We start from the raw sequence: 24,071 nt of genomic DNA, 5'->3' as shown, positions 1-24,071 counted from the left end.
GAACAGAGACCTCCGCTCAGCATGGCTTCCGCCTGCAGAGCAGGGGTTCTCTCGCCCAAACACCAGTCCCGGGGGCGGCCCGCCCGTTGGTGAATCCAGCTGCTCGGCGAAGTCTCCAGAGCTGGCTCCTTCCTGGCTGCCGCCGGGACGGTCCCCTTAAGGAGTACCGTCACCTTCCTGAGCCTTGCTTTTCGCATTTACAGAATGGAAGGGAGCCTGGCCAGTGTTGCTCAGTGGTAGAGCATCACCCTATGAACCCGGAGGTCATGGTTCAATTCCTGGTCAGGGCACACGCCCAGGTTGCAGGCTCCATCCCCAATAAGGAGCATGCAGGAGGTGGCTATCAATGATTCTCTCTCATCATTGATGTTTCTCTCTCTCTCTCCCTCTCCCTGAAATCAACAAAAATATATATTTTTAAAAGTGGGTTCAGATGCTGGGTAGACAAAAAGAAGAACAATTCTCCAAAATTGCCTTCACCGACCTTTCTAGATTGGCCAGCTGTTCCAGGCCTGACCTTGCTACCACTGAGACTCTAACTTAGAATCCTGGAGGAACTCACAGCTCAGCCACCTGAGGCCACCAGGCCCTCTCTCAGGACCCTTTCCCTCCCTACTTCCAGCAAAAGCGATGGGTTCCCGTCACTCTCCCTGGGGACGATCATTGCTATTAGTGCCACCACGCACCAGGCACTCTAGACACCGTTTCTTTCCTTTCTCGAGATGCATGGTGCCACTGTGAGCCATCGTGGTTGATCCGTGGAGTAACCAGTAGCACTGGAAAGGACTCAGTGATGGTCCAGGTCTTGCCAAACATCCTCCACTTACAGATGAGGAAATAGCGGTCTAGAGAAGGAAGGCATCTTGCTGAAATCTACCGGCTAGCTAGTGGCATCGTACCCTCTGCCTTACTCGAGGCTCTGCTTGTAACCAGGAGACTGCCCTGGGAGGTCAGACTTGAGGCACTCCCAGTACAGGGCTCTTTCTGGCTGTCCCTGGGCAAAGAAAGTGCATGGTGTCTTCTGAAGTGACCACACGAATGTTCTCGGGTTTGCAAACCTGACCTCCCTCTGCAGCCAGGGTTTCGGCCCTGAGTGGTGAGCACCTGGCAAGCAGTGAGACGGCAGTCTGGCAGGAGCGGGAGCCAGAACTGGGTTAATTGGTCCTCCTGGAACTGAGCCCAAGTGGAAGCTGTGAGAGGAACAGCTTCATTACCTTCCTGGACAGACCTGAGTGGCTCACAGGGGTGTGCAGGCACGGGAGCCCGCATGCTCACACGCACCACGCACACGCTATATAAATAGGCGTTAAATGGCCTTGTGGACTCACCCTGGATTTTCTGAACAAATGTAGGACAGAAATAAAGTAAATGTAAGGATTATCCCAACAAGTCATTTAATCAAATATGTACTCCTCCCCAGATTTTAAAATAAATATTTTTTATCAATTCCAGAGAGGAAGGGAAAGGGGGGTGGGAGAGAAACATCAATGATGAGAGAGAATCATTGACCAGCTGCCTCCTGCACACCCCACACTGGGGATCGAGCCCACAACCCGGGCATGTGCCCTGACCAGGAAATGAACCGTGACCTCCTGTGCCTGGGACATCGCTCAACCACTGAGCCACACTGGCCAGGACCTTAGTGCCATTCTTAATGCCTCCTCCTAAAACCAGACAAGTCCAGGGGCTGCCCAAATTGCTCAAACATCCTAAATACAATAAACTAGGTCAAATGTATGCAATGGCAGCCCAGGCTGAGGACAGGGGTTGAGATAAAGGCTGGTCTAAAAAATACCAGCTGACTCCTGATCAGTTGAGCTTCGGCTGCAGATTGATTTTACTCAAGTCCAGACTCCACTTCGTTCTGTGGCAGAGAAGATGTGGCACAAAGACGGAGCAGATGCAGCGAGCCCTGACCCCGTCCTGTTTGCCTCCTGCAGGAGCAGACACACCAGCTGGTCGAGGGTGGGCGCTATGACACGAGGGAAGATTTTACGGTGGTTGTGCAGCCGTTCTTTGAAAGAGTGGACCTGCCCAAGACCCCGGTAAAGAAAGCACGCGCCGTGGAGAAATGGGAGGCACAGGTAGCGCCCAGCTGTGTCTGAGCATTACCTGTGTTCCCCGACATGTCTTAACACAGCCCCTCTTCTCTGCCCTGTGCCCAGGAGGGGCTGCCGGACAGCTCTTTCTTCGCTCCGGACTGTTTCCACTTCAGCAAGAAGTCTCATGCACACTCGGGCAGTGCTCTCTGGAACAACATGGTAAGATGACCGAGGTTGGGAAAAATATCCTTCCTCTGCTAAGAAAAAGACTCCAGCAAGCTTTCGCTGGACCTCAGAGGCCCGTGTGAGTCCCGGCACAGCAACGATAGTAGATCCATGTCTTTGTCCCTCGCTCCCTTCTCCAGCCCTCACCCACAGCCTGACTTTCCCATTCTTACCACCTGTTTTCTCACTCCCCGCCTTCCTGCTTCTTGGTTTAGCTGGAACCTGTTGGCCAGAAAGCAAGACAGCATGATTTTGAAAGCAAGATCAATATCACATGTCCGAACAAGGTACAGTAAACGCACATTCTTGCAACGGCTCCATCTGAAGCAGCTTTTCCAGCCTTTTAACGTCGCATTAAGGTTTCTCAGTTCACTGTACACCACAGTTCTGTCGGCCTACTCACACATCCCAGGCTCCGGGTAACCACCCACAGGGCCCTGTCTGGTTGGACTGTGACGGATGACAGCCCTGTGGCCAGGAGGCCCTAGAGCAGTGATGGCGAACCTTTTGAACTCGGCGTGTCAGCACTTTGAAAAACCCTAACTTAACTCTGGTGCCTTGTCACATAGAGAAATTTTTTGATATTTGCAACCATAGTAAAACAAAGACTTATATTTTTGATATTTATTTTATATATTTACATGCCATTTAACAAAGAAAAATCAACCAAAAAAAAATGAGTTCAAAATGAGTGTTATAGGTTCGCCATCACTGCCCTAGAGGGCTCCTCCATCTCTTCTGGCACAGCGAACCTTGGCACAGGCCTGGACTACGAGCTGCTCTTTCCAGGCAGAAAGAGGAACACACATCACCACCCAGCTCTCATTGGGAAGGCGAGGGGGTGGGGAGAAGGTCAAGGGCAGGATGGGACAGAAGGACGCTCCATCGCCATGAAGCCACTGTCTCCACGGCACGATGGGAAGAGTGAGGAACTGAAACCAGAATAACATCTGCTGGGATGGGGGTGGGCTGGTCATTTGGAAGCTGCAGCTGGGAAGACAAACGTTAGCCAGGAAGGCAACGCGGATCAGGCCCCCATGCTCACTCACATATTGCTGGGAGGTTCTTGGGCCTCTGCAGCAGCTCCCTCGCCTCTGTGAGCTCCTCTGTGTTCCCAGCGGGTCCCACTGAGCTGGGCTTGCATTGCATGAGGCAGGACCTCAGAGAGCCTGGCTTGTCTTGCCTGGGCAGGAAGGAGATCAGGCTGTTGCAGCGTAGGAGTGGCAGGGAGTGGCAAGGGGACCTAAGGGCGTAGAGACAGGGCTTGTATTAGAAGAGAGTGGTGCTCTGTTGGGAGGGGCAGGGTTGAGAAAGAGGTGACACAGACGCCCAGCCAGCTGGGTGGGAGGTGAAGAGCAGACCTGGTCTCCCCAGGAGCAGGGTTTATTCTAATGGTTCCTGTGAGTTCAGGTTGGGTCAGGGCTGCAGAGAGGGCCCCAGGGCGTCCTGGGAAGGAGCTCCAGGGTCAGCCTGGCAGGGAGGGGCTCACAGTGTGGAGCCGGGAGGCCACAGGTGTTTAAGTGTTTGTGCTCAGGTCAGCACCTCTTAGAGTGGGCGAGCAGGAGGCAAGCCGGATTCACCATGGTTGCTCACCCCCCTCTTCTCACAGGACTCGCCGTTTCTGAGCACCTACAAGAACAGCGTGCAGGTATCTGCCTGTTGCTTTCTTTCATCTCACCAGCCAATGCGTGGGGCGGCCCCTGAGCTGGGACTGGCCCAACAGGGTGGGTGAGAACAAGGGGTTCACACTCTTTTATAAAGTCCGTCCACCTACACCTCAGGCGGGGTGCAGGGCAGGGTAAGCTGCATCAATAGCAGCCCAGAATGGGCCCAGCCTGTCAAATCGCAGCATCAGCAAAAACATAGGTAAAGACCCCCTCCTCCCCATAAAGCTGCTTTAGAAGCGGGATGGGGGGTGGGGGGGGTCATTTTGCTGATGCCCCCATTCTTGCATTAGTTGGGGGAGGGGTCTACACTAGGTTAGCAGATCCCGGGCATGGCTGATGTTCAGAATCACCTGGGGAGCCTTCTTCAATGCCCTTCTAGGCTCCTCCTCCTAGGCAGAGGGGGCAGGAGCCTGTGTTTGTTAAAGCTCTCTGCGGGTCTGACGCTCAGGTCCTTCCACCCCTGAGATTCACTCTATGCCCTTAGGGTCATGGGAGCCAGCTGCTGTGCGGGGACAGAACCCCTTCGACCTCACCGCCCACCTCAGGTGAGCCCTCGGCGATACGCCAGGACCCAGGGCTCTCCACAGATCGCAGGAGCCAATGAATGTTCTGACAGCATTTTCCATACGTAATTCAGTGCCTGCTTCCTGTCTGGGCGGTCGCCTGGGACAAGTCCCTGATTTGTCTCCCTCTGCCCTGTGAGATGTCTCACCTGGCAGGCCCCAGGTGGCCAGGCCAGGAACTGTTCGCTGCCCTTCCACGTCAGCCCCTTAACAGGAGCACAGGGAGGAGCCCTGTGACCTCCCCTCAGTGGCCTATCCCGGTGGTCTGACCTCACTGAGGCCCAAAGGAGGGGCGTGGGGGGGCGCCCAGGGAGTCCCAGGAGCGACCCAGCTCTATGAGTTGTCCTGGGGCTCCGGGCTCTGCGATCCCTGTCACCTGCAGGGCTGTGAAGCTCCCTGGAGGCTTTAGAAGGCACCTGGGGGCACAGGAAGGCCTGATCTGATTATTTCTCAGTTGTTGGAAATCCAGAACCAGCTGCAAATGGGCTGGGCATCAGGCCCTGAACTGCATCTCAGATGGCGCAGTGCCTATCTGGTTGTGCACTGGGGTCACAGCTGGTATTCCACATGAGAGCTGGCACCACGGTGGTGGGATCCTGCCATGCCTTCTCCCTCCCTCCCATCTTGCTCCCGCCCCCCTCCCTCCCATCCTGCTTCCCTTCCTTCCTTCCTCCCATCCTTCCTTCCATCCCTTTTCTTCCTCTCTCCCTGCACCGCTCCCTCCCATAGGTCCAGGATTCTTTATGGGGAAAGTCTGTCCTTATATAAGCCCTGCCTCAGGGCGCATGGACCCTCAGTCCTGCGAGGCCCCAGCGCCCCTGTGCTGGCTTTCCTGATCTTTCTTAAAGAAGCACTAGACTCCGACTGCAGCTTCCTTCCCGCAGACTCAAGTGTGTCCACTTGTCTCTCCAGTGCACGCCCTGAGACCTGCAGATATCCGAGTTGTGGCCGCTCTGGGGGATTCTCTGACTGTAAGGACTCGGGCCCTGCGTGGCGTGGGGGTGGCTGCATCAGCTCCCGGTGCCAGTGCCAATTCCGGGGCCTGTGCTCCTGACCCCTGCAGTGTCCCCCTCTCTGCTCTGGCCTTGTCCATCTAAGAACATGGCGATGGCTTGTTTCGCAGCCCCTTTCTCACTCGGGTGTGCAAAGGAGGTCTTTTTCAGGAGTGAACTGAATTCTCTCAGGTAGTGGAGGGTTTACACACCTAACTACACTTTTTTAACCATTGCAAAAATGCCACTGTGACTCAAAAAGTCTCCTACACCTCCCGTGTGGGTGCACTTCTCCGGATGATGCTTTACAAGCAGCTCATAACCCTTTCCTCTTTGCATCGCATGGAGAGCAGCAGCGGCTCCAGAGCTGTGGCTGAAGGTTGATTCTAAGTTCCGAGAAACAGGGCTCTACCATCCCAGAGGGCCCCGGTCAGGCAGCTTTTCTAAATGCGTAAAGTTCATGAGAAATCTGCCCACTGCAGCCCACCCGGATCTATGACCTCTTCTTCGTGCTTTGGGGGAACTCCAGAGCATGATGCCGATAGTAATACCATAACCATGTCTCCCAGTCGTAAAGCACTTCAGAGGCTTTCCAAACCGATTTTTACAACTCTGATGCCATTTGGTCATGAGCAGAGCCCTGTCAGATAAGCCAGCCAGGCCCTCTGTGCGGTGAGGAGGCAGCTGCGGCTTGCAGGCCGCGAGCCCAGCTTTCCTGACTCCCGTCCAGCGTTCTGCTCACACGCGATGAGTGGGCTGGGAACCACCTGCACACCCGCAGCCTCCGCGCTCTCTCAGTTGCTGATTTCCCTGGATTTTTGTGTGTTTCCTAAGGCTGGCAATGGAATTGGCTCCAAACCAGACGACCTTCCTGATGTCACCACTCAGTACCGGGGGCTGTCATATAGGTAATGTTAACCCTGACCCCCTCCCATCCCATGTTCATTCCCAGAGATGGGGGTGGGGGGGCGCGGGGGGTGTCTGTCTCCTATAAATGCATAAATACCAAAGAGCTGGGACCAGGTCTGGAAGGGGCTTTCAGAAGAAAAACCTCCATGTATGTGTGCCAAATGTGACCATGCGGTGAGAAGAGAGATGCCCGACTGTTGGTGACCTTTCTTTTTCTTTTTCTTTTTCTTTTTATAAATTGTGCAGAAAAAGCAAACCAGGGTCCTTATCCAACTTCTGGCTCAGCAAATCCAACATGAAATGCACCCGAAAAACACCAGCTCTCTGAGTCTTCTCCCACCCGTTTGCGTGTATATGTGCACCACGTCTCTGTTTACTGTCTATATGTATCCATTCGTGTTGGTCTGTAGTCGCACCTCTGCCTTTACGTGTATGTACACACCTATACAGAAAACTCCACAATGCACTACACTTTGGGAGGAAATGACCAAGACAAAATCACAGCCAACACACGTGGAATGAGGGGGCTGTATGGGGAACGCAGGCAAATGCGTACGCTCATCCGGCAAGTACTCTGTAGGAATAGAAGGTGGCCAAGTGCTACAGGGATGCAGAAGGGGGAATACCAACCTGGCTTCCCAGAGAAGGTGGGACCCCAGTCGTGTCTTGACAGATGAGCAATTAGGTAGGCGGAAAGGGAGAGAGAGACCTTTCCAGCCACAGAAGCAGAAGAGCAGGGGAGTGGTTAGATGTGGGTATTCTTAAGCTTCTTTCCTAATAAAGTTCGCATTGACGCACGCTGCACAGTCATTGGCGATTAGCTCAGGATTCAGAGCAACTAGAACAAAGCCAGCCACGAGGGGGCAGAGTGCTAACGAGAAGCCGGGTGGCTCCGTGATGCGCTTGCCTCCTCCTCCCCTTTCCTTCGCAGTGAATTCAAATGATTCACTTCTTCCGAGAAAGTGAGAGGGAACACTGGGGTGCTTCGGGCTGTGACAGTTCTCTGGTCAACCCTGAGGACAGTCTCAGAGAGACAGGTTTGCCAGGTGAGAGAGGTGTCCCCACTCAGCCTGTAGCCACCCACAGAGAGGATCCAGGGTGTGGGTAGCATGAGGACATCACCCCGAGAGCTGAGGGAATCGCCTCCCAGCCCTGATGTCCCCTAGTTCCCACATACCTCAGCCAGGTAAGTGGTCACTAGCAGGCTGCCTCGGAGCGAAACCGAGCCTCCCCTTTGGACGCCTGTGCCCCGAACGTTACTGAGGCTGCGAGAAACAGAAACGCCCGAGGGAGAGGAAGGAAGCCGAGCTTATTCCAACCCGGAAAAAGTCGGAGGCTGCTGTGGCAGCCGCATTTAGTCTTAGCCAACAGAGGCCATGGCCTCACATCCCAGCGTGGGAAACAGAAAATAGATGCGCCCGCCCCCGGGTGGTGGAGACGCTGGGCCTGGCGTGCAGTCAGGGAAGGGAGGTGATCTGCCCAATTTTACAAACCGTTCGGCGGCACAGGTTCTGAGAGTCAGATACACACAGGCCATCTTCTGCTAAACGTTCCTCTCCGCAGCAAGAGGAACAGGTGGCCATTGTGTCGATTCTTCCTACAAGTGAGGTCCAATAGGAACTCATGTTTGTCTTGGAGTTCTCATTCCAAGGCCTCATCTATTCAAGGGCTGCTAGCCCTTTAAACCCTTTGCTTGTTCTAAATGTTTCAAATACCTGCGCCAAGATCCCCATGTGTTAAAGATGAAGCTCTGGGTCAGAGTCTGAGAGACAGCTTGGCACATGGTGGAATATATAGACTGTTCCCCAAAGTGTGTTCCAGGGAACACTAGCCCCAGCCACATTCCTGAAGAGGGAAAAAGTCTTTGTATTTTTGGGGAAACAATACCTACTATATCCTTCCTCTGGGGAATTCACATGCATGTTAGCATATTAAAGGCTCTGAGATTACCTACAATGAAGAAAAATTTTTAAAATTGTATCTATTTAATCCAGTGCTTCCTTAACCCCCAAATGCTTTCTTTGTTTGTATACCTATTAGCATCCCCTGGAAACTGTCCACATATGGTGTTTGTTTGTTTGTTTGTTTGTTTGTTTCTATTAGCATCCCCTGGAAACTGTCCCCATACTAGCCCAGCGATTTTTACCTGGTGTGCCACAGAAATTTTAGAACATTCAATACCTGACTATTTCGTCAGGGGGACTGACTTCTTTTCCCTTAGATTGTCAGTCATCACTGTGAATGAATCAAATGTAAACTTATTTTTTGTCAGATCGGCCAAAATTATATTTTTTGGTGTGCCGAAGAATTTTAGTAATTAGCTTATGTGCGCCATAAGGTGAATAAAAATTAAAGATCTCTGTACTAGACTAATCTGAGAAAAGCAATTTCCTGAAGTCAATAATGCTCCCAGATTGGAAATACTAGACAGTGAGTGATCCTAGGAAAATTTAAAATGCAACTCGAGCCTCTTCCTCCAAGGGAAGTGGACAGGGTGGGCCTCATGGAGGTGGACAGGGGAGAAGCAGACTCAGAATTCTTGGGGGGTGGGTGGCCATGAGCAAGAGGTTTGGCGGAGAATATTTCTGAGGCCCCTTGACCTGTGAGAATCGTAGCTTCACGGGGTGGCAGGCCAGAGGTCTTTAGAGCATTGCCTTTTCTCCTGTTGAATTCAGTCTGCTTGTTGGACACCATTCAAAGGACCAAAATAAAATTTACTGACCAGAAAATGCATTTCTTTGTCTTGTTAATGAGTTCAGCCTCACAGTACTGAAACTCCCTGGGCCAGTGTTACTGAGCATCCACTCTGCGTTTCCCTGCACTGTGCTGGCAGCAGAGGAGCAAGCCCAGCTGCTCAGCTCATGGTGTAAAATTGAGCTCATGGTGTCCTACCAATTCCATGAGTCTGCAGTTCTCCTGTAGACTAGCTGTTCCTATGGATCCGTTTTCGTTCATCTTTCACATCGTTCTGATCAAAATGAGGGCTTAAACTTCCCGTTCCATATTTATTCGTATAATTCTCTCTTTCCTCCTGGAAATATTTACTCTAAAATGGGCTCAGAGAGAGAGAGATTTCCGTAGCCTATTGGTCTTGATCAGCTACAACACTTACTTTAGAACAAAGATGCCTTTTATAGTAGGAAGTACTTGACCTGTGTGTTTATGTATGTCTCTGTTTGTTTCCATGTTTATTGAAGGAAAAAAAGAAGCAGAGTGAGAACCCAGTGATTAGAGAAAGTGCACGATTTATCGTTTTCTTGTAAGTGTGGAGTATTCTGATTTAGTGCTTTTAGTTCAAAGAAAGGAGGATCAGAAGCAGCTAAAGCACAGCTTGGTGCAGAATTGGAAGAGAATCAGAAGCTCATACAAATGCCCAACCACCGGCCATGTTAGGTTCAGACATCTTTTGGGAGGTGGGAGAGAAAAACCTGAGTGAGGCGGTAGGGCAGGGCTCACCTGGCTTCTCTCTCTCCACGACCAGAGACTGCTGAGCATTTGGCTTAAGTAAGCCCTTGACCACCCTGGTATGAAAGTCAACTTCATTCCAAGCATTCCTTGAGTAAAGAACAGCCATGATTTTGACTCATGGCCTGTGCTCTGGAAGCCTGTCCTGCTGGGCTGGATGCTAAACACTGTGTTTTCCTGATCTATTGGTCTAGACCCGTGGTCAGCAAACTCATTAGTCAACAGAGCCACATATCAACAGCACAACGATTGAAATTTCTTTTGAGAGCCAAATTTTTTAAACTTAAACTATATAGGTAGGTACATTGTTATTAACTCAATTAGGGTACTCCTAAGGCTTAGGAAGAGCCACACTCAAGGGGCCAAAGAGCCGCATGTGGCTCGTGAGCCGCAGTTTGCCAACCACAGGTCTAGACTAAGGCTGGGTTGAGGAGGGAAGTGCAGGGGAAAAAACAACAACAGTAAATGCAGTACATCTGACCATTGGACTTTGTTAAAGTAGGTATACTTCTCTCCTTCCCACGTATATTCAATTTTAATGCAGGAAAGGAAAGGAGATTTTGAGTGTGTATTAGGGTTAGATTGAAGGCCAGGAAACTGTTAGATGAGATGAAATTAGATTAGTGTGAGGTTGACCTCCACACTAGACAGAAAGTTTATCCATTTTCTGAAGGTTTCCAGCTCAAGCTGTTTTTTGTGACCTGTATGGGTTTTAGTAGCCGTTAGAAACAGAACCTTAGCTTTCTATTCTGTAAAATGGAAATCGTGGCATCTACCTCATAAGCTTGGGAAAATGTGAGATAACTAATGCAGAGAGTCGAGTTCCTGGCTGGACACATAGTAGATACTCAGCTAAGTTCTCTCCCTCTTGATTTGTTGGAGAGAAGAAATAGCTCTCTTTTGCCTTCAAATCCTGGATTTGGGGGGAACCAACCCATTGGGGAATTCAGATTTGCTCAGAATCCCTCAAACACAAAGAGACAGGTGGGTCTGGCACATCTGATGGCATGGATGCTAAAAACAAACAAACAAACCTATGTACTGATGTGATCTCACTGGCTTACTCCCTACAGCTCAGGAGGAGACGGTTCCCTGGAGACCGTGACCACCTTGCCGAGTAAGTAACCACCAGGGGCTTGAGTCTGTCCGCTCCTTGAATCTGACCCTCGGGTGTCTTGAGATGCTTCTCAGCTAAGAAAGGAGGAAGTGGCGTCTTCCTTTGACTGCTATTGACCTGGGAGGAGGGGCTTGTTGACAAGTAAATACACTGAGAGTCCTCTCTGGGTAAGGGTCATTCTCTGGCCAACATAAATGAACTATGATCATTTTTAGACACATTATTTGGAACTCCACGAACCTGCCTGATCTAACAGAGCTCTCTGCAGAACAGCAATGACGCTGTTAACTTGTGCTACCATTGCTCCTTTATATATATATATATAATTGATTTTTTACAGAGAGGAAGGGAGAGGGATAGAGAGTTAGTAACATCAATGAGAGCGAAACATCGGTCAGCTGCCTCCTGCACGCCTCCTACTGGGGATGTGCCCACAACCAAGGCACATGCCCTTGACTGGAATCGAACCCGGGACCAATCAGTCCGCAGGCCGACACTCTATCCACTGAGCCAAACCGGTTAGGGCGCCACTGCTCCTTTCTCAGCTCTGCCTTCTGCATTCCTAACTAATGCCTCTGTTGCTTCAAAGCACCTGGGACAGAAAAAGGCTGTATAAGTGAGGCATGTATTAAATTTTAAATGGAGATAATCTCTGCATAACCAAACACTGAGTTAATATTCTGTCAAAAATAAAATAAAGAAATGAGAGGAGAGGCATGTGGACAGGCGGCTTGGGGGGGTGGGATAAACACTGTCTTTGAAGCCCAGAGCCGTGGGGTCAAGCCCTGTCCTTTCTATGTGTTTGCCAAGTGACCAAGGGCAAGTCACCAGACATTCTGAGCCTCCGTTTCTCCAGCTGGCCAGAGTGTGAGGAGACAAGCAAATGGGACAGCGAGGGTTCTCTGAGCAATTCTCTGGGAATTGTAAAGAAAATAGAGAGAGAGAGCCGGGAGGCCCTTGCTGTTTTGGCCCATCCTGTCCTCTCCCGGGCTGTGAGAGTGGTAGCGCAGCCCACTTTGGCGGCCCTAGACCGGAGGAGACCCCTGGCCTTCCATCCGAAGCTCCATGCCCCATTCTGCCCCTCTTCTTGCAGATATCCTTCGGAAGTTCAACAGATATCTCACAGGCTACGCACTGGGCACGGGCAACGCCAATGACACCAACGCGTTCCTCAATCAGGCTGTTCCGGGCGCGAAGGCTGCGTACGCATTTGGGGGGGACAGGGGGGTGTGGGAGGCACCCCCTTTCAGGGTAATACTGCCCTGCGTGTGCAAAGGGGGCATTTATGCACGTGCTGCAGTGGTTTGGGAGGCTCTCAGCGCTCCCTTCCCTGGCCGCCCTGTGCCTCGTAGAGAGGCTGGAGCTGGGGCAGGTCCCATGCTCCGAGGGCTGACCCCCTGACCTTACTCCTGTGCAGCATGTTCTCGTCATTAGACTAACTGACCAGCCTTAGCCAACGTTTTAAACTCCCCATGGTGTGATGGCGCTAGAGAGGCTCACTCTCCCCAAAGCCTGACCAGTGGCAGTTCCCCCAAAGGGGGGCCGAGCCAAGGGATGGGGAAGCCAGAGCCTCCTTCCTCGGAGGCCTCGGGGCAACACGTCACGGCCTGTCAGTCACTAGCCCGCTGTGGAGCTGACAGGAAGTGCCGCTGAGAAGCTGGAGGCAGCAGAAGCAGAAGTGTCAGTCTCCCAGGACCATCTCCCAAGGAGGTCCCAGGGGTCCCAGCAGCCTGGGTTCCCTTGTTTCGGCCCCGGCGGCCGTGCTTTTGTCACACTGTCATCTTCTTACTGACGCCCATGCCCTCGGGTTGATGGGCACAGCCCCGGACCTGTTTCCTGAGCCTGGGAAATGGGACTGGGGCAGACGGACCCACCGCCAGGTCCCAGATCACTGTGCTGTGGATCCATCCCCTAGGGCCCTGAACTCGTGGGAGCTCGGGATGCCCGGGATCCAGTCCTTTCATAATTATAAGCCCGCACCCGTGTGCAGTGTGATTTATTCCCCTTTTATTTCTAAAAGCATTTAGATAAGTTTATTTTTTAAAATAACGTATACTTCAGAGAAAAACCACAGCCACCGGGGGAGAGGAAACCACTCTGTCAGGAGGAGCATTTTATAGTTCCTGTGCCTGAGCATCACACTGTGAGCTTCCCGGCAGCCAGGGCAAAAAGAGGAAGCATGCCGAAGCTCCAAAGATCTAATTTCAGGAGCTCAGCCGGGCCTTCAAAAGCGACACGTTGTTTCCTAGCATGGAACCCTAAAAGGTGCTTTGCACGCGTGGTTCTAGAAAGGAGATGATGAGTAACAATCAGAATGGGCAGTTCCTTAGACTACAGCTTTAGGACAAACACTCCATTGGCTTTTCAAAGGGTTATTGGTTGTGATAACTTTCCAGAACAGGCAAGGGGCTCCTGTCCCTGAGCCGGGGGGCCTCTGCCAGCTCACGCAGTGGGGCTCCTGCCCTGGGAACCTCCAGGACAGGCCCTTCAGGAGGGAAAACCCAGGCACTGTTCCTGAACAGGACCCATTTCCTCTCCTTTTCAGGGAACTTACAAGCCAAGTCCAGACTCTGGTGCAGCGGATGAAAGATGATCCCGTGAGTCCGATTTAGGGTTACTTTTAAACACTAATTTCCGAACCCACAAAAGTCCCCGAACCGACTGGTCTGCTGTGAAAACAGTGAGCCCCCTGTCACTAGAGACAGTCAAGCAGCGGTAGGGTGGCCCTCGTTGGACACCCTTTAGAGGAGATCATGTCAATGGGGAGAGGTTTGTGGCTGATCACCATGACCTTGAACGTCCCTCCAGATGCTAAGATTCTGTGGCCTATAAATAAACCCCTAAAATCCCTGCAGCTCTGCGATTCTGGTTTTATTATTTCAAGCGGACAAGGAAGTCTTAGCGCTGTGGTGTTTTGCATTTGTTTGTTGGAAATCATCAAGCATTTTCCTCCCTCTGTGCAGAGAGTAAATTTCCATGAGGACTGGAAGGTCATCACGGTGCTGATTGGAGGCAGTGACTTATGTGACTACTGCACGGATTCGGTAACGGGGGCCGGGCCTGCTCATGGCTCCTGACTTCGACCTGTAGGCTTGGGAGCTCCTCTTGGAGGACGATCCCTAGAATCAACCCTCGGATTGCACAACCACACCTATGTGTGTGTGTGCACGGGCACACTCCTTACCCCATGACCCTCAGGTTTCTGGCTGCACCTCCGTGCCCCAGGTCGTGTGAGGGTAGCAGGTGGCAGATCGATAGTGTTTCTACCCCGCCCCCCCTTTCAATTCCTGAGAATTCAGAAAGGAAAAAACTGGAACCCCCAAGCAGTTAGAAGGAGGACTCTCTATTTCTGCCCCTGAATGCAAGCTCTGGCTGAAGGTTCCAGCCTTCTGCTGGCCCATCTTTGATAACAGCGACTGCTCATCTCAGATTCCACGATGAGCTGGTGACAGCTAGAGGCCAGAGGGAGAACAAGTCCGTGGGGCTGGAGCCGAGGGGGGCCTTCACCTCCTCCCCCCCACCCCCCCGCCCTCTCCTCTTAACCAGCTCCTCCTCTCCCTCCTGTCTCTTCCCAGACTCTCTATTCTGCAGCCAACTTTTTTGACCGTCTCCGCAATGCCTTGGACGCCCTGCATAGAGAGGTGGGTGGCACGGCTCAGGCATGTAGAGGGTGAAGGTGGATGCGGGAAAGAAGGTGCAGGCTCCTTCCCTTTCTAGAGGCTGTGGCCTGCGCACAGGGAAGCCTCATTGCATTTGGAATCAGCCCAGAAGGATCTCAGCTTGACAAGGGAAGGCAGTGTGGGTGCTAATTGTCCCCCCAACCTGTACCTGGGACATTCCCTGGGGGCAGCAGCTGGGTGACTCCCAGGCTGGGCACTGAATTCTGGGCCACACAGTGTGTCCAGAACAGGCCCTTCCCTGGTCCAGTGCCCAGCAATGTGCTCTGTCCCCACCCTCGGCAGAGGCAAGCCACTCTGACCACCAGGCCGTTCTCAGGGTGGCTGAGTCCAGACCTGCTCAGCAGAGTTAGTCCAGGTTGGGCCAGAGCGGTGGTTCTCAACCTTGGCTGCACATTAGAATCACCTGGGAACCTTTTGAAAATCCTGATTTCTGGGCCTCATCCTCCGGAAATTCTGTTTGTTTGTTACTAATGTTGTGGCCCCACCCCATAACAAAGAAACAGAATTTCCGGAGGATGGGGCCCAGAAATCAGGATTTTTAAAAGGTTCCCAGGTGATTCTAATGTGCAACCCAGAGAACCACTGGGCTAGAGAGAAATGGTCAAAGGTACCTCTCCCACTAAAGCTGACAGATTTGGGTTCACTAACTGATGGCTGAGCGGAGCTGAACTCGCAGCAGTTAGACTTGGGTCTGCCACCCCATCCCATTGCAGGGGGCACCCTTCACGCTGCAGCCATGTGGGCGCATGGCCAGCAGGATCCCAGGTGAAAGCCAGTGTAGTGCTTCCCCAAACTCCACTCAGCAGCTGGAGGGGGGAGCCCCTTGAGCCCCTCTCTTACCCTGGCCTTGTTCTCAGGTGCCCAGGGCCCTGGTCAACCTTGTGGACTTCATGAGCCCCAGTGTCATGCGGCAGGTGTTCCTGGGAAACCCGGACAAGTGCCCAGTGCAGCAGGCCAGGTAGGCAGGTGCTGGCTGCCCTCGGCTGCAGGCGCGCTCACCCCAGGTCTGGCTCATGCAGCGGTAACTCCTTTGGGTCTTTGTGACTTGGTCTGTTCATGTGCCCCAGTCTGTAAAGGGGGCCTTGTGCCAGGACCACCCCTTTTGGGGAGGTTGGAGCCATGACTCACCCCTTATCCAACCTCAGGGTGTCAGCAGGGTGCCTGTGATATGGGGGAACCCCAGGGGAGAGGCCAGCTGGGGCAAAGGCTAGTGCTTGAGAGACGGGGTGCCCCAGCCTGTGGGGGGACAGCATGGGATGGCGAAACTGAAGCAGGAGATACCTTATATGTTCACTTATTTATGTAACAAGTACTTGTACAGAACTTACTGTGAACTAGGCACTGTCCTGAGTGTTTTAGAGATAGTATCTCTCTCTTTTTAAAAAAAATTGATTTCAGAAAGGAAGGGAGAGGAAGAGAGAGAGATAGAAACATCAATGATGAGAGAGAATCATTGATCAGCTGCCTCCTGCATGACCCCGTCCCCCACCCACTGGGGATCTAGCCCACAGTCCAGGCATGTGCCCTGACCGGGAATTGAACCATGACGTCCTGGTTTATAGGTCAACACTCAACCACTGAGCCACGCCATCTGGGCTGATAACATGAAGTGCATTTTATGGGCATGAAATAATTCATAACAAAATAAAGGACACACTGGGCACTAGTGCCAGCTAAGGTGTCTGGGGGCCTGAGCATGGGAGGCCCAATATCAAAGGATGTGTATTTTATTTATAAAAATTAAACCTTGCACTGTCATTGCCTAAATTCATTTGCTTCTGGCCCAGCGCCTGCAGAGCACTACTTGTGCTCTATGCATACAAGAGGGTGCTCATCCATGTACCCTCGGGACCTTATCCAGTCCCTGGGTCAGGCCTGAAACCCGCCCCTCAGCACATGTGTCAGAGCCTCAGGCACAGGGGCTCCTAAGCCCGGGCTCAGTGAGCTGCTGGTGCAGCGGAACCCGCCCTGACCAGAGCCCCGGCTCCGGCCCTCCTGCCTCCCTCTCTGTGCAGCGTTTTGTGTAACTGCGTGCTCACCCCTCGGGAGAACTCCCTGGAGCTGGCCAGGTTGGAAGCCATCACCAGAGCCTACCAGGTGAGACAAGAAGCACCATTTGGTGTGTTGTCCCCACACTCACTGAACACACCAGCCCAGAGCCCCCAAGGGGAGGGAGGCACACAGGGGAGGGAAGAGCTGTTCAGGGTTTGAGGGGGGACTTCACCATCGAGGCCCCTTCCTCAGCCCCACCTGGCTGAGGCGTCTCAGGCTCCTGGTTGGAGTCGGTCCAAAGGCGTCTAGGTGGCAAAGCCCCATGGCCCACTGCTGGGCCTGAGAGGGCAAAAGCCTTGGGTGCCCATGGGACCCCCGTCTCCTCCCCTGCACCTGGGGGCCCAGCTGCCCCCTCACCTCCTCAACAGGTGGAGCGGCTGCAGGTCCCCAGCCTGGGAGCTCTTTGGAGACTCTCCCCAGGCTTCTATTCCTTGTGGGACTTTCCGCCTGGCCCTTCAGGGCTTGCAGTTCACTTAGAAGCAAAACAACAAGGTGGCCCAACCTGTTTCCAATTCTCTGGAAAGAGCTTTGCAATCAAATGTGTTTGCCTGCTCAGCTCAAGGGAAGGGCTGAGGCAGCACCACCACCCCCATTTCCCAGGGAGGTGGAGCGCTGCCCACCCTTGCCCCAGTGGGCTCTTGGGCCACCTAGGGCCTGTGCTGAAGGCACCCGTGGGTGTGTCCCCAGAGCAGCATGCTTGAGCTGGTGGAGTCAGGCCGCTACGACACGCGGGAGGACTTCTCTGTGGTGCTGCAGCCCTTCTTCCACAACACCAGGCTCCCCATCCTGGCGGTACGTCCCTGCCCGTCCCCATGGGGTTCCCAGAGGGAAGAGGAAATTCAAGGCAGAAATGCCACGTGCTTCCACGAGAGAGAATAAAGTGGGAAAGACACAGGCAGCTTTCCAGGTGCAGGTCTGGTGAGGGCGGCCTCCTGCAATAGCTGAGCTGCATTCTCAGAACGAGCCTGATGTGGGAAAGCAGCCTCAGTTTTATTGAGCATCTACTATGTGCCAGGCCCTGTGCTCGCCACAAGTACCTTTTGAGGTGAGTTTTATTATCCCCCTATTGCCAAGGCTCAGAGATGTGAAGTAGCCTTCCTAAAATCATATAGGAAATACAGGACACAGAGGCAAGTTCTGAACATGTCCGGCTCCAGAATACTCCCTTTCTGCCACATACACATGGCACTAAACTCATAAAGGAGGGCTCTGGGTATTCAGTGTCCACCCCTGGCTTGCTTTGCACCTGACACTCCCACTCTGAGCAGAAGAGCTGTGAGTGGACCCAGGTGGGGACTTGCTTCTATCCACCTGGGTATCCAACCTAAGGGCCTCACCTAATTGGAGGGAGCTTTGAGCAACCTTGAGTGCCTCAAGAAAGCGGAAGCTGGCACACTGCCCTGGTATTGGCTGTGCCCAGACCTGCCCTGAGGGTGGGCCCCATTCTCCCACCAAGTCCACCGGGACCACCTGGTCAGTAGCTGGGAAGTAGCTTTTCCCAGCTGGCTGGTCAAGACTCCCTTAGGGACTAGATCTCATTCCCCCAAGCATGGCATGGGCTAGGGCCATGGTCGGCAAACTGCGGCTCACGAGCCACATGCGGCTCTTTGGCCCCTTGAGTGTGGCTCTTCCTAAGCCTTAGGAGGACCCTAATTAAGTTAATAACAATGTACCTACCTATATAGTTTAAGTTTAAAAAATGTGGCTCTCAAAAGAAATTTCAATTGTTGTACTGTTGATATTTGGCTCTGTTGACTAATGAGTTTGCCGACCACTGGGCTAGGGCATCACACCAACTTGCCTAAAAACAAATATGATACTTTTTTTGTTAAATAAGGGAAATTGTGGGGCCAGAAGGACGGTGGGGTTTGGGGTCACCTAAGCCTATTGATCTGTGGGATTGCTCTGATCTCCCTCTTGAGGTGATCAGGCCCTGCCCAGTGGCTCAGAGCACCCCCAGGTGAGAAGGGTGTTGAGGGGTCAATCAGGGGTCAGACCAGTCCTCTGGGCCAGCAGGATCTTGAGGAAGTCTATTTCTCTCCTCCAGGATGGGCGCTTGGATATGTCTTTCTTCGCCCCCGACTGCATCCACCCAAGTCAGAAATTCCACTCCCAGCTCTCCAGAGCCCTTTGGGCCAATATGGTAAAGTGAGGTATCCCCGTTTCTCTGGGGTTCTAGTCTAGAGCAAAGCACGAGCCCCCCTAGGGGGCTAGATTGGAGCTAGTTCTTGGCCTCCCTTGGCCAGCAAGGTGTAGAGGAGCAGTGGCTGGCACAGCCGTACATGTCTATGGACTTGAAAATACAGCGTCCTGAAGACCCCAGGATTGGCCACACCCTCTCCTCTGTGCCGATGAACGGCTCTTACATGATTGCAAAGCAAAACCTTCACGTATATTCAACATCTCCTACGTGCCGGGCACTAGGCTGGGCAGTTTACGCCATGTTGCCTCATTGAGGCTTCTCATGAATGTGTGAGGAAGCTGAATCCTAGAGAAGCTCAGAGACGTGCCCAATATCACACCGCTGGCAAGAGGCAGAGCCAGGAGTGGAAGCCAAAGCTTTCCCACGCAGGGAGATGTTCATTTCCGTGTAAACAAATGAGTACACCTGTGTCTCTCTCTCTTTCCCCAAACAGCTCGAACCACTGGGAAGGAAAACGGATACCCTGGACCTGACAGCAGATATACCCCTCTCCTGCCCCACGCAGGTAATGAGGGGGGACCTGCCGCATTCCTCCCCAGCAGCCCAGAGCGCTGACCTCGCCCTTCCCCCTTCATGCTCCGCCCCAGCTTCCTCCCTGCCCATCTGCCCATCAACTGGAAGCAGATGGACTTTGGAGGACGGAAGGAAGGGGGTGAGAATGGAAAGGGGAGAAGCACTTATTTCTTTGGGTTGAGGATGAGGGTGGGGAAGGTGGATTCTTGAGCAGGGGAGTCAGGAAGCCAGAAAGATGACAAGGTTCGTTGTAGCAGCGGCACTTGAGGCAGAGAGGAAAGTCAGACTGCAGGGGGAGGCCACGCGGGAAGCCAGCAGGTCAGAAGTTGTGGTTAGTGGTTGTAGAGCCTGAATTGGGCATTCCCAGCAGAAAGGGGGTCAAGAGGACAGCCCGGGAGCTGTGTGGAGCAGGGCAAGTCGCAGTGGCCTTTGTGAGGGCTCGGGTGAGGACTCGGCTCCTTTTAAGGAGGAAATGTACGTGGTTGTTCAACTTGATCTTGGGGCTTGGGTAGGGGCAAGTTCATGTTCCCACTGTCTTCAGCTCTCCCTGCGAGGCCCTGTCTCACGACTTTTTAACCAAATAAGGCCGAGGCCCAAGAGCCCTCAGCGGCAATAGAAGCAGAGGGACGTGACCCAATCTGGTCGCTGGGTTTACCTCCTGGGTCAGCTGCATCACCAGCTCCCACCCTCCAGGCAGGACAGGGAATGGCCCAGCAGCTCCCCCATGTGTCTGCCAGGGCTCCCAAGAGGGTGGCAGCCCTCCCGGGACCCCCGCACCCTGTCTGCAGCCCAGGCTCAGCCTCTGTGCCATCAGCCTGATCAGAACAAGAGTGACGGGAAGAAGGAATGCGGAAATGAGGGCAGTGGCAGCAGAGGGATCAATTGCTGGGTCTGGTTCTTGGAGCAAAGGAGGTAGTCCAATGATGTAACAGCCAGTGCACCGTGGAGGCCTCCACTCAAAGGCCAGCTGCTGGCCAAAAGGCTGGGAGGCCCAGAGGACCCTGCTGTGCCAGGTGTAAATGGTTTAATGCTAAGTCCTGAGCATAGCTTAGGGGTCCTAGGGCAGGAGCCAGGCCACCTCTGTAGTGGGGGTACTTGGGGACTCAGAGCAATGTTTCAATATTATTACCACCCCTATGGTCATCCTGAGCATCAGCCACGGATGTTCACTCTGCCCATTCAACCTTCCATTAAATAGTGAAAGTAATAACAGCCCGTTTCAGGGGTCTGTCATGGCTCTTCCTCCCCACAAACATTTGTTAAGTACCAGGTTGGAGCCTCGGCACTGGGTCACCATGGGCCTCAAGGGGACCTCTGCCACTCTCTGCCCCACCCAGACCAGGCAAGGAGCCCCGACAGGGTGCTGCTCCACCAACACTCAAGACATGGTGGGCTCTGCTCCTCCTCCTGGGCCTGGGTGAGCAGAGGAGAGCAAATCCACCCTCCTGGAGCCCTAGAAGCCCAGCCTGGAAGAAGCGGTTGCCAGGCAACCCCAGGGCCCATTCCCAACAGCTCCATCTGTCAGCTAGCCCCATTTCACCGCACCAGGCAATGTAGCATTCTGTGTTCCTCAGGTCCCATCTGCTCCCTCCCGTGTGCTGGGAGCTATATAAAGTCCACCGGCACCTCGATGTGAGCTGACGGGCCAGGCAGCACGTATTTTAGTCCTAGCTGTGTCTAAACATAGAGGCGACAGGCAGGACCCAGCCGGGAGGGATGCGAGCAATGGGGAGCTTTCTCAGACTCCTCCCTGCTCCTCCCCTGCCCCAGGCAACTGCAAGTGCATTCTGCCTGGCCAGGTCGGACCCTTAACACTCCATGGATTCCTAATGGACTTTCGGGTTGGACAAATGATTTCACAGCCAGCCTTTCAATAGCCACTCTGTGGACTGTGACTATGGGCCCCTTCCGGCCTGCATCAACTCTCTTCCCACTCCTTCCCTAACTCAGGAAGCTGGCGGTGGCTCCTCAGGCTTGGAAGAAAGCAGCTGAAGACCATCCCAGTCCTTTCTAAGCTCTTACTCATCTTGCTCTCTCTAAGCATTTGACAGTTAACTCTCTCCTCCCTGAGTTTCCTGGATGCAAAAGCACCCCATTGTTCTGTTTTCTAGTTGTTGCCCCTTCTTATCTCTTTTAAAATTTTTATTTATTGAATTTTTTTAGAGAGAGATGGGGGATATTGACTTGTTACCCTTATTTATGTATTCATTGGTTGACTCTTACATGTGCCCTGACCAGGGATCGAACCCGCAACCTTGGCTTTTGGGAATGACACACGAACCAACTGAGCCATCCAGCCAAGGCGCTTGTCTCTTTTAATGTCCCTCTTCTCTTCTTCCAGCCTTGAAAGTGTGGACATTCTCCAACTGTGTCTCAGCCCTGTTCTCTCATCGCTCTCTCCCCATCCCCTCACTCCGAGATTTGTCCATTTCCAGGGCTTCCTGTTAACTTTCTTTGCACGAGACGCCCCAGTCTGTGTCTTCATTTATTTCTTTCCCAAACTCCCCTCTGTGTGTCTAACCCTTCAGAGCTGTTTCCCCTTGGGTGCCCCATATGCTATAAGGTTACTCGGACGGCAGCCTGAAGGGATGGTCAGGGTATCAGCTACGCAGGGAAACCAGAGAGATGCACAGAGAGAGGCAGAGAAAGAGAAACCAAAATGATTTCCAGCGATATCACATCCAGTCTTTCATTTTTGAAAAAGCAGAGTTTGTTGGATACCTACTGTTTAATGGTGTTTCTATTTTGGATGACAGACGGGGGACACTGTTACCTTCTGAATGCTTTGGACTTCTAAACCTCCTGATCGTGCCCTGACCTCCCCATCACCTCAAACTCAACAAGCTCTCATTCAAAAGCTAATTTTTGCGTATGAAGTGTTAAAATAGGCACTAAACATCTGTCTTCCCAAACCCTGTGCTCCCTAGGGCTTTCCTATTTCTGTCACTGTTTCCACCATTCTACAGGCACGGCACCTCCGGCAGGAACCCTACCCAATAGGAGCCTTCCCTGCCCCTCCCACCTGCCTCTGCTTTCCATTCCCACCGCCACCATCCTCCAACCTTCCCCACCCCCCACCCACACACACACACACACACCCTGTTCAGATCCTTAGCACTTTGCATGTTAAAGGTCATCTGGTCCTACCTTCCCATCGTAAAACAACAGAGAATTCTATAACCACAGGGTCTCAGCAGGAGGGCCGTGGAGTCCTGTTGATGTGATTCTCGTTGGATAAATGAATTCTCCTACCACATCCCTCCCAAGGCATCACCACAGCCTCCACTTACACGTCTGTACTCTCCAGGCAGTGGCTACTCATGAACAGGTTGTGAAACTAGCCTAGTAGGTCATGAACCAGCCCATTTGGGATGGGATGAGATGGGATGGGATGTCAGAGGTCATGGCTGCTATGTCCTCCTCCTCCTACCACCCTTCCCTGATCTTCTCCCTGAACTGTTTTTGGCAGAGCAGCCTCGCAATCCCTGCCTCACGTAGTCGGCATGCCTCATTGGAGCACGGCCCCTCTCCGGGGGGTGCTCAGACCTGCCTGTACACACTGGTTTGGTCTGAGCAGCACAGACAGAAAGCCAGAAGCACCACTCCTTCATGGTGGAACTTTAAACCTGGTGACACAGCCAAGGCGAACGTGACCTTTTCCCGAAGCCTCTGACGCAAGGTGCTGACTCAGTCAGGTGGCTGTCCTGGCTCTGCCCCCACCCCCAGGCAGGCCACACCACCTTTGCAAAGACTTCCTGGTGCTGGAATTTAATGAGCTTCACCTTCTGCTCCCTGGTGTTCCCAACAGAGCCTAACAGAGCCAATCAGATCAAACGATGGCCTCTCTCTTCCGCGGCATCTGCTCAACCCCAGGCCTGTAAGCCACTCTGACTCATGCACGTACCAGCAGCCTCTGGTCAATAAAACAAGTCCTGGGCGCCCGGCCACCCGTCTGCCGCTGCCCTGGACCTGTTCTTATTGTTCCTGGCCTGGCCTCACTCCCTGCTGAATCCCAGTGTCTCCCTGACCTTTGACCCTTTGACTGAGTTGTCCCTCTCTGGCTCCTCTCCCAACCCTTGGAACGTATGACCAGACACACTCTCCAGTCTGACTTTCAGCACCTCCAGGAGAGCAGGGTGTGTCTCTGCCCTCTGGTTCTTCTGCGCTTACCACTCTGGGACTAGCTCCAGGCCCACGATTCTTTGACGTTTCACCGCCGCCTGGCAGCTTCTCACGCGCTCTGTCCGGCTGGGTTGGACACCTCCTTCTATCCTCCCCTCATCCTAGCACTAGGCACAGTGCTCTGAACCCAGGGGGGCTCAATGAAAATGGGCCGGTTATGTATAGAATGCTCCCAGGTTGCCCTCGTGATGGTGAACGTTCGGGGGATGCTAAATAACATTAGCCGGAGACAAGCCTGGTTAGCCACGGTGACACGCCTGCGTGAGGCCTCTTTCCTCGCGCTGTTGCAGGTGGTCCGGGGCGCACTTTGAACGTTCGGGGGATGCTAAATAACATTAGCCGAGACAAGCCTGGTTAGTCACGGTGACACGCCTGCGTGAGGCCTCTTTCTTCGTGCTGTTGCAGGTGGTCCGGGGCGCATTTCCTGCCCTTGGCCCTGAGTACTCCTCCAGCCCATGTGT

The 24,071-nt window shown here is 53.1% G+C and overlaps 1 protein-coding gene across 1 annotated transcript in view; it reads left to right on the top strand.

Annotated features, from left to right (window-relative positions):
- PLB1 (phospholipase B1) overlaps window positions 1-24,071 on the top strand; it is a 100,329-nt gene that overhangs the window by 45,720 nt on the left and 30,538 nt on the right. The window contains exons 19-35 of the mRNA XM_015566426.1: window positions 1,941-2,045; window positions 2,166-2,261; window positions 2,483-2,554; window positions 3,877-3,915; window positions 4,419-4,479; window positions 5,410-5,468; window positions 6,324-6,397; window positions 10,937-10,980; window positions 12,074-12,182; window positions 13,526-13,577; window positions 13,944-14,024; window positions 14,556-14,621; window positions 15,518-15,618; window positions 16,676-16,757; window positions 17,400-17,504; window positions 18,760-18,855; window positions 19,349-19,420. Of these exons, the coding sequence (XP_015421912.1) occupies window positions 1,941-2,045; window positions 2,166-2,261; window positions 2,483-2,554; window positions 3,877-3,915; window positions 4,419-4,479; window positions 5,410-5,468; window positions 6,324-6,397; window positions 10,937-10,980; window positions 12,074-12,182; window positions 13,526-13,577; window positions 13,944-14,024; window positions 14,556-14,621; window positions 15,518-15,618; window positions 16,676-16,757; window positions 17,400-17,504; window positions 18,760-18,855; window positions 19,349-19,420 (1,314 nt within the window). The remainder of the gene's footprint in view (window positions 1-1,940; window positions 2,046-2,165; window positions 2,262-2,482; window positions 2,555-3,876; window positions 3,916-4,418; window positions 4,480-5,409; window positions 5,469-6,323; window positions 6,398-10,936; window positions 10,981-12,073; window positions 12,183-13,525; window positions 13,578-13,943; window positions 14,025-14,555; window positions 14,622-15,517; window positions 15,619-16,675; window positions 16,758-17,399; window positions 17,505-18,759; window positions 18,856-19,348; window positions 19,421-24,071) is intronic.

This window comes from Myotis davidii, unplaced genomic scaffold (genome assembly GCF_000327345.1).
Source record: "Myotis davidii unplaced genomic scaffold, ASM32734v1 scaffold238, whole genome shotgun sequence".
In the NCBI taxonomy this organism is placed as follows: Eukaryota; Metazoa; Chordata; class Mammalia; order Chiroptera; family Vespertilionidae; genus Myotis; species Myotis davidii.
This window is presented reverse-complemented; position numbering and strand designations above follow the sequence as displayed.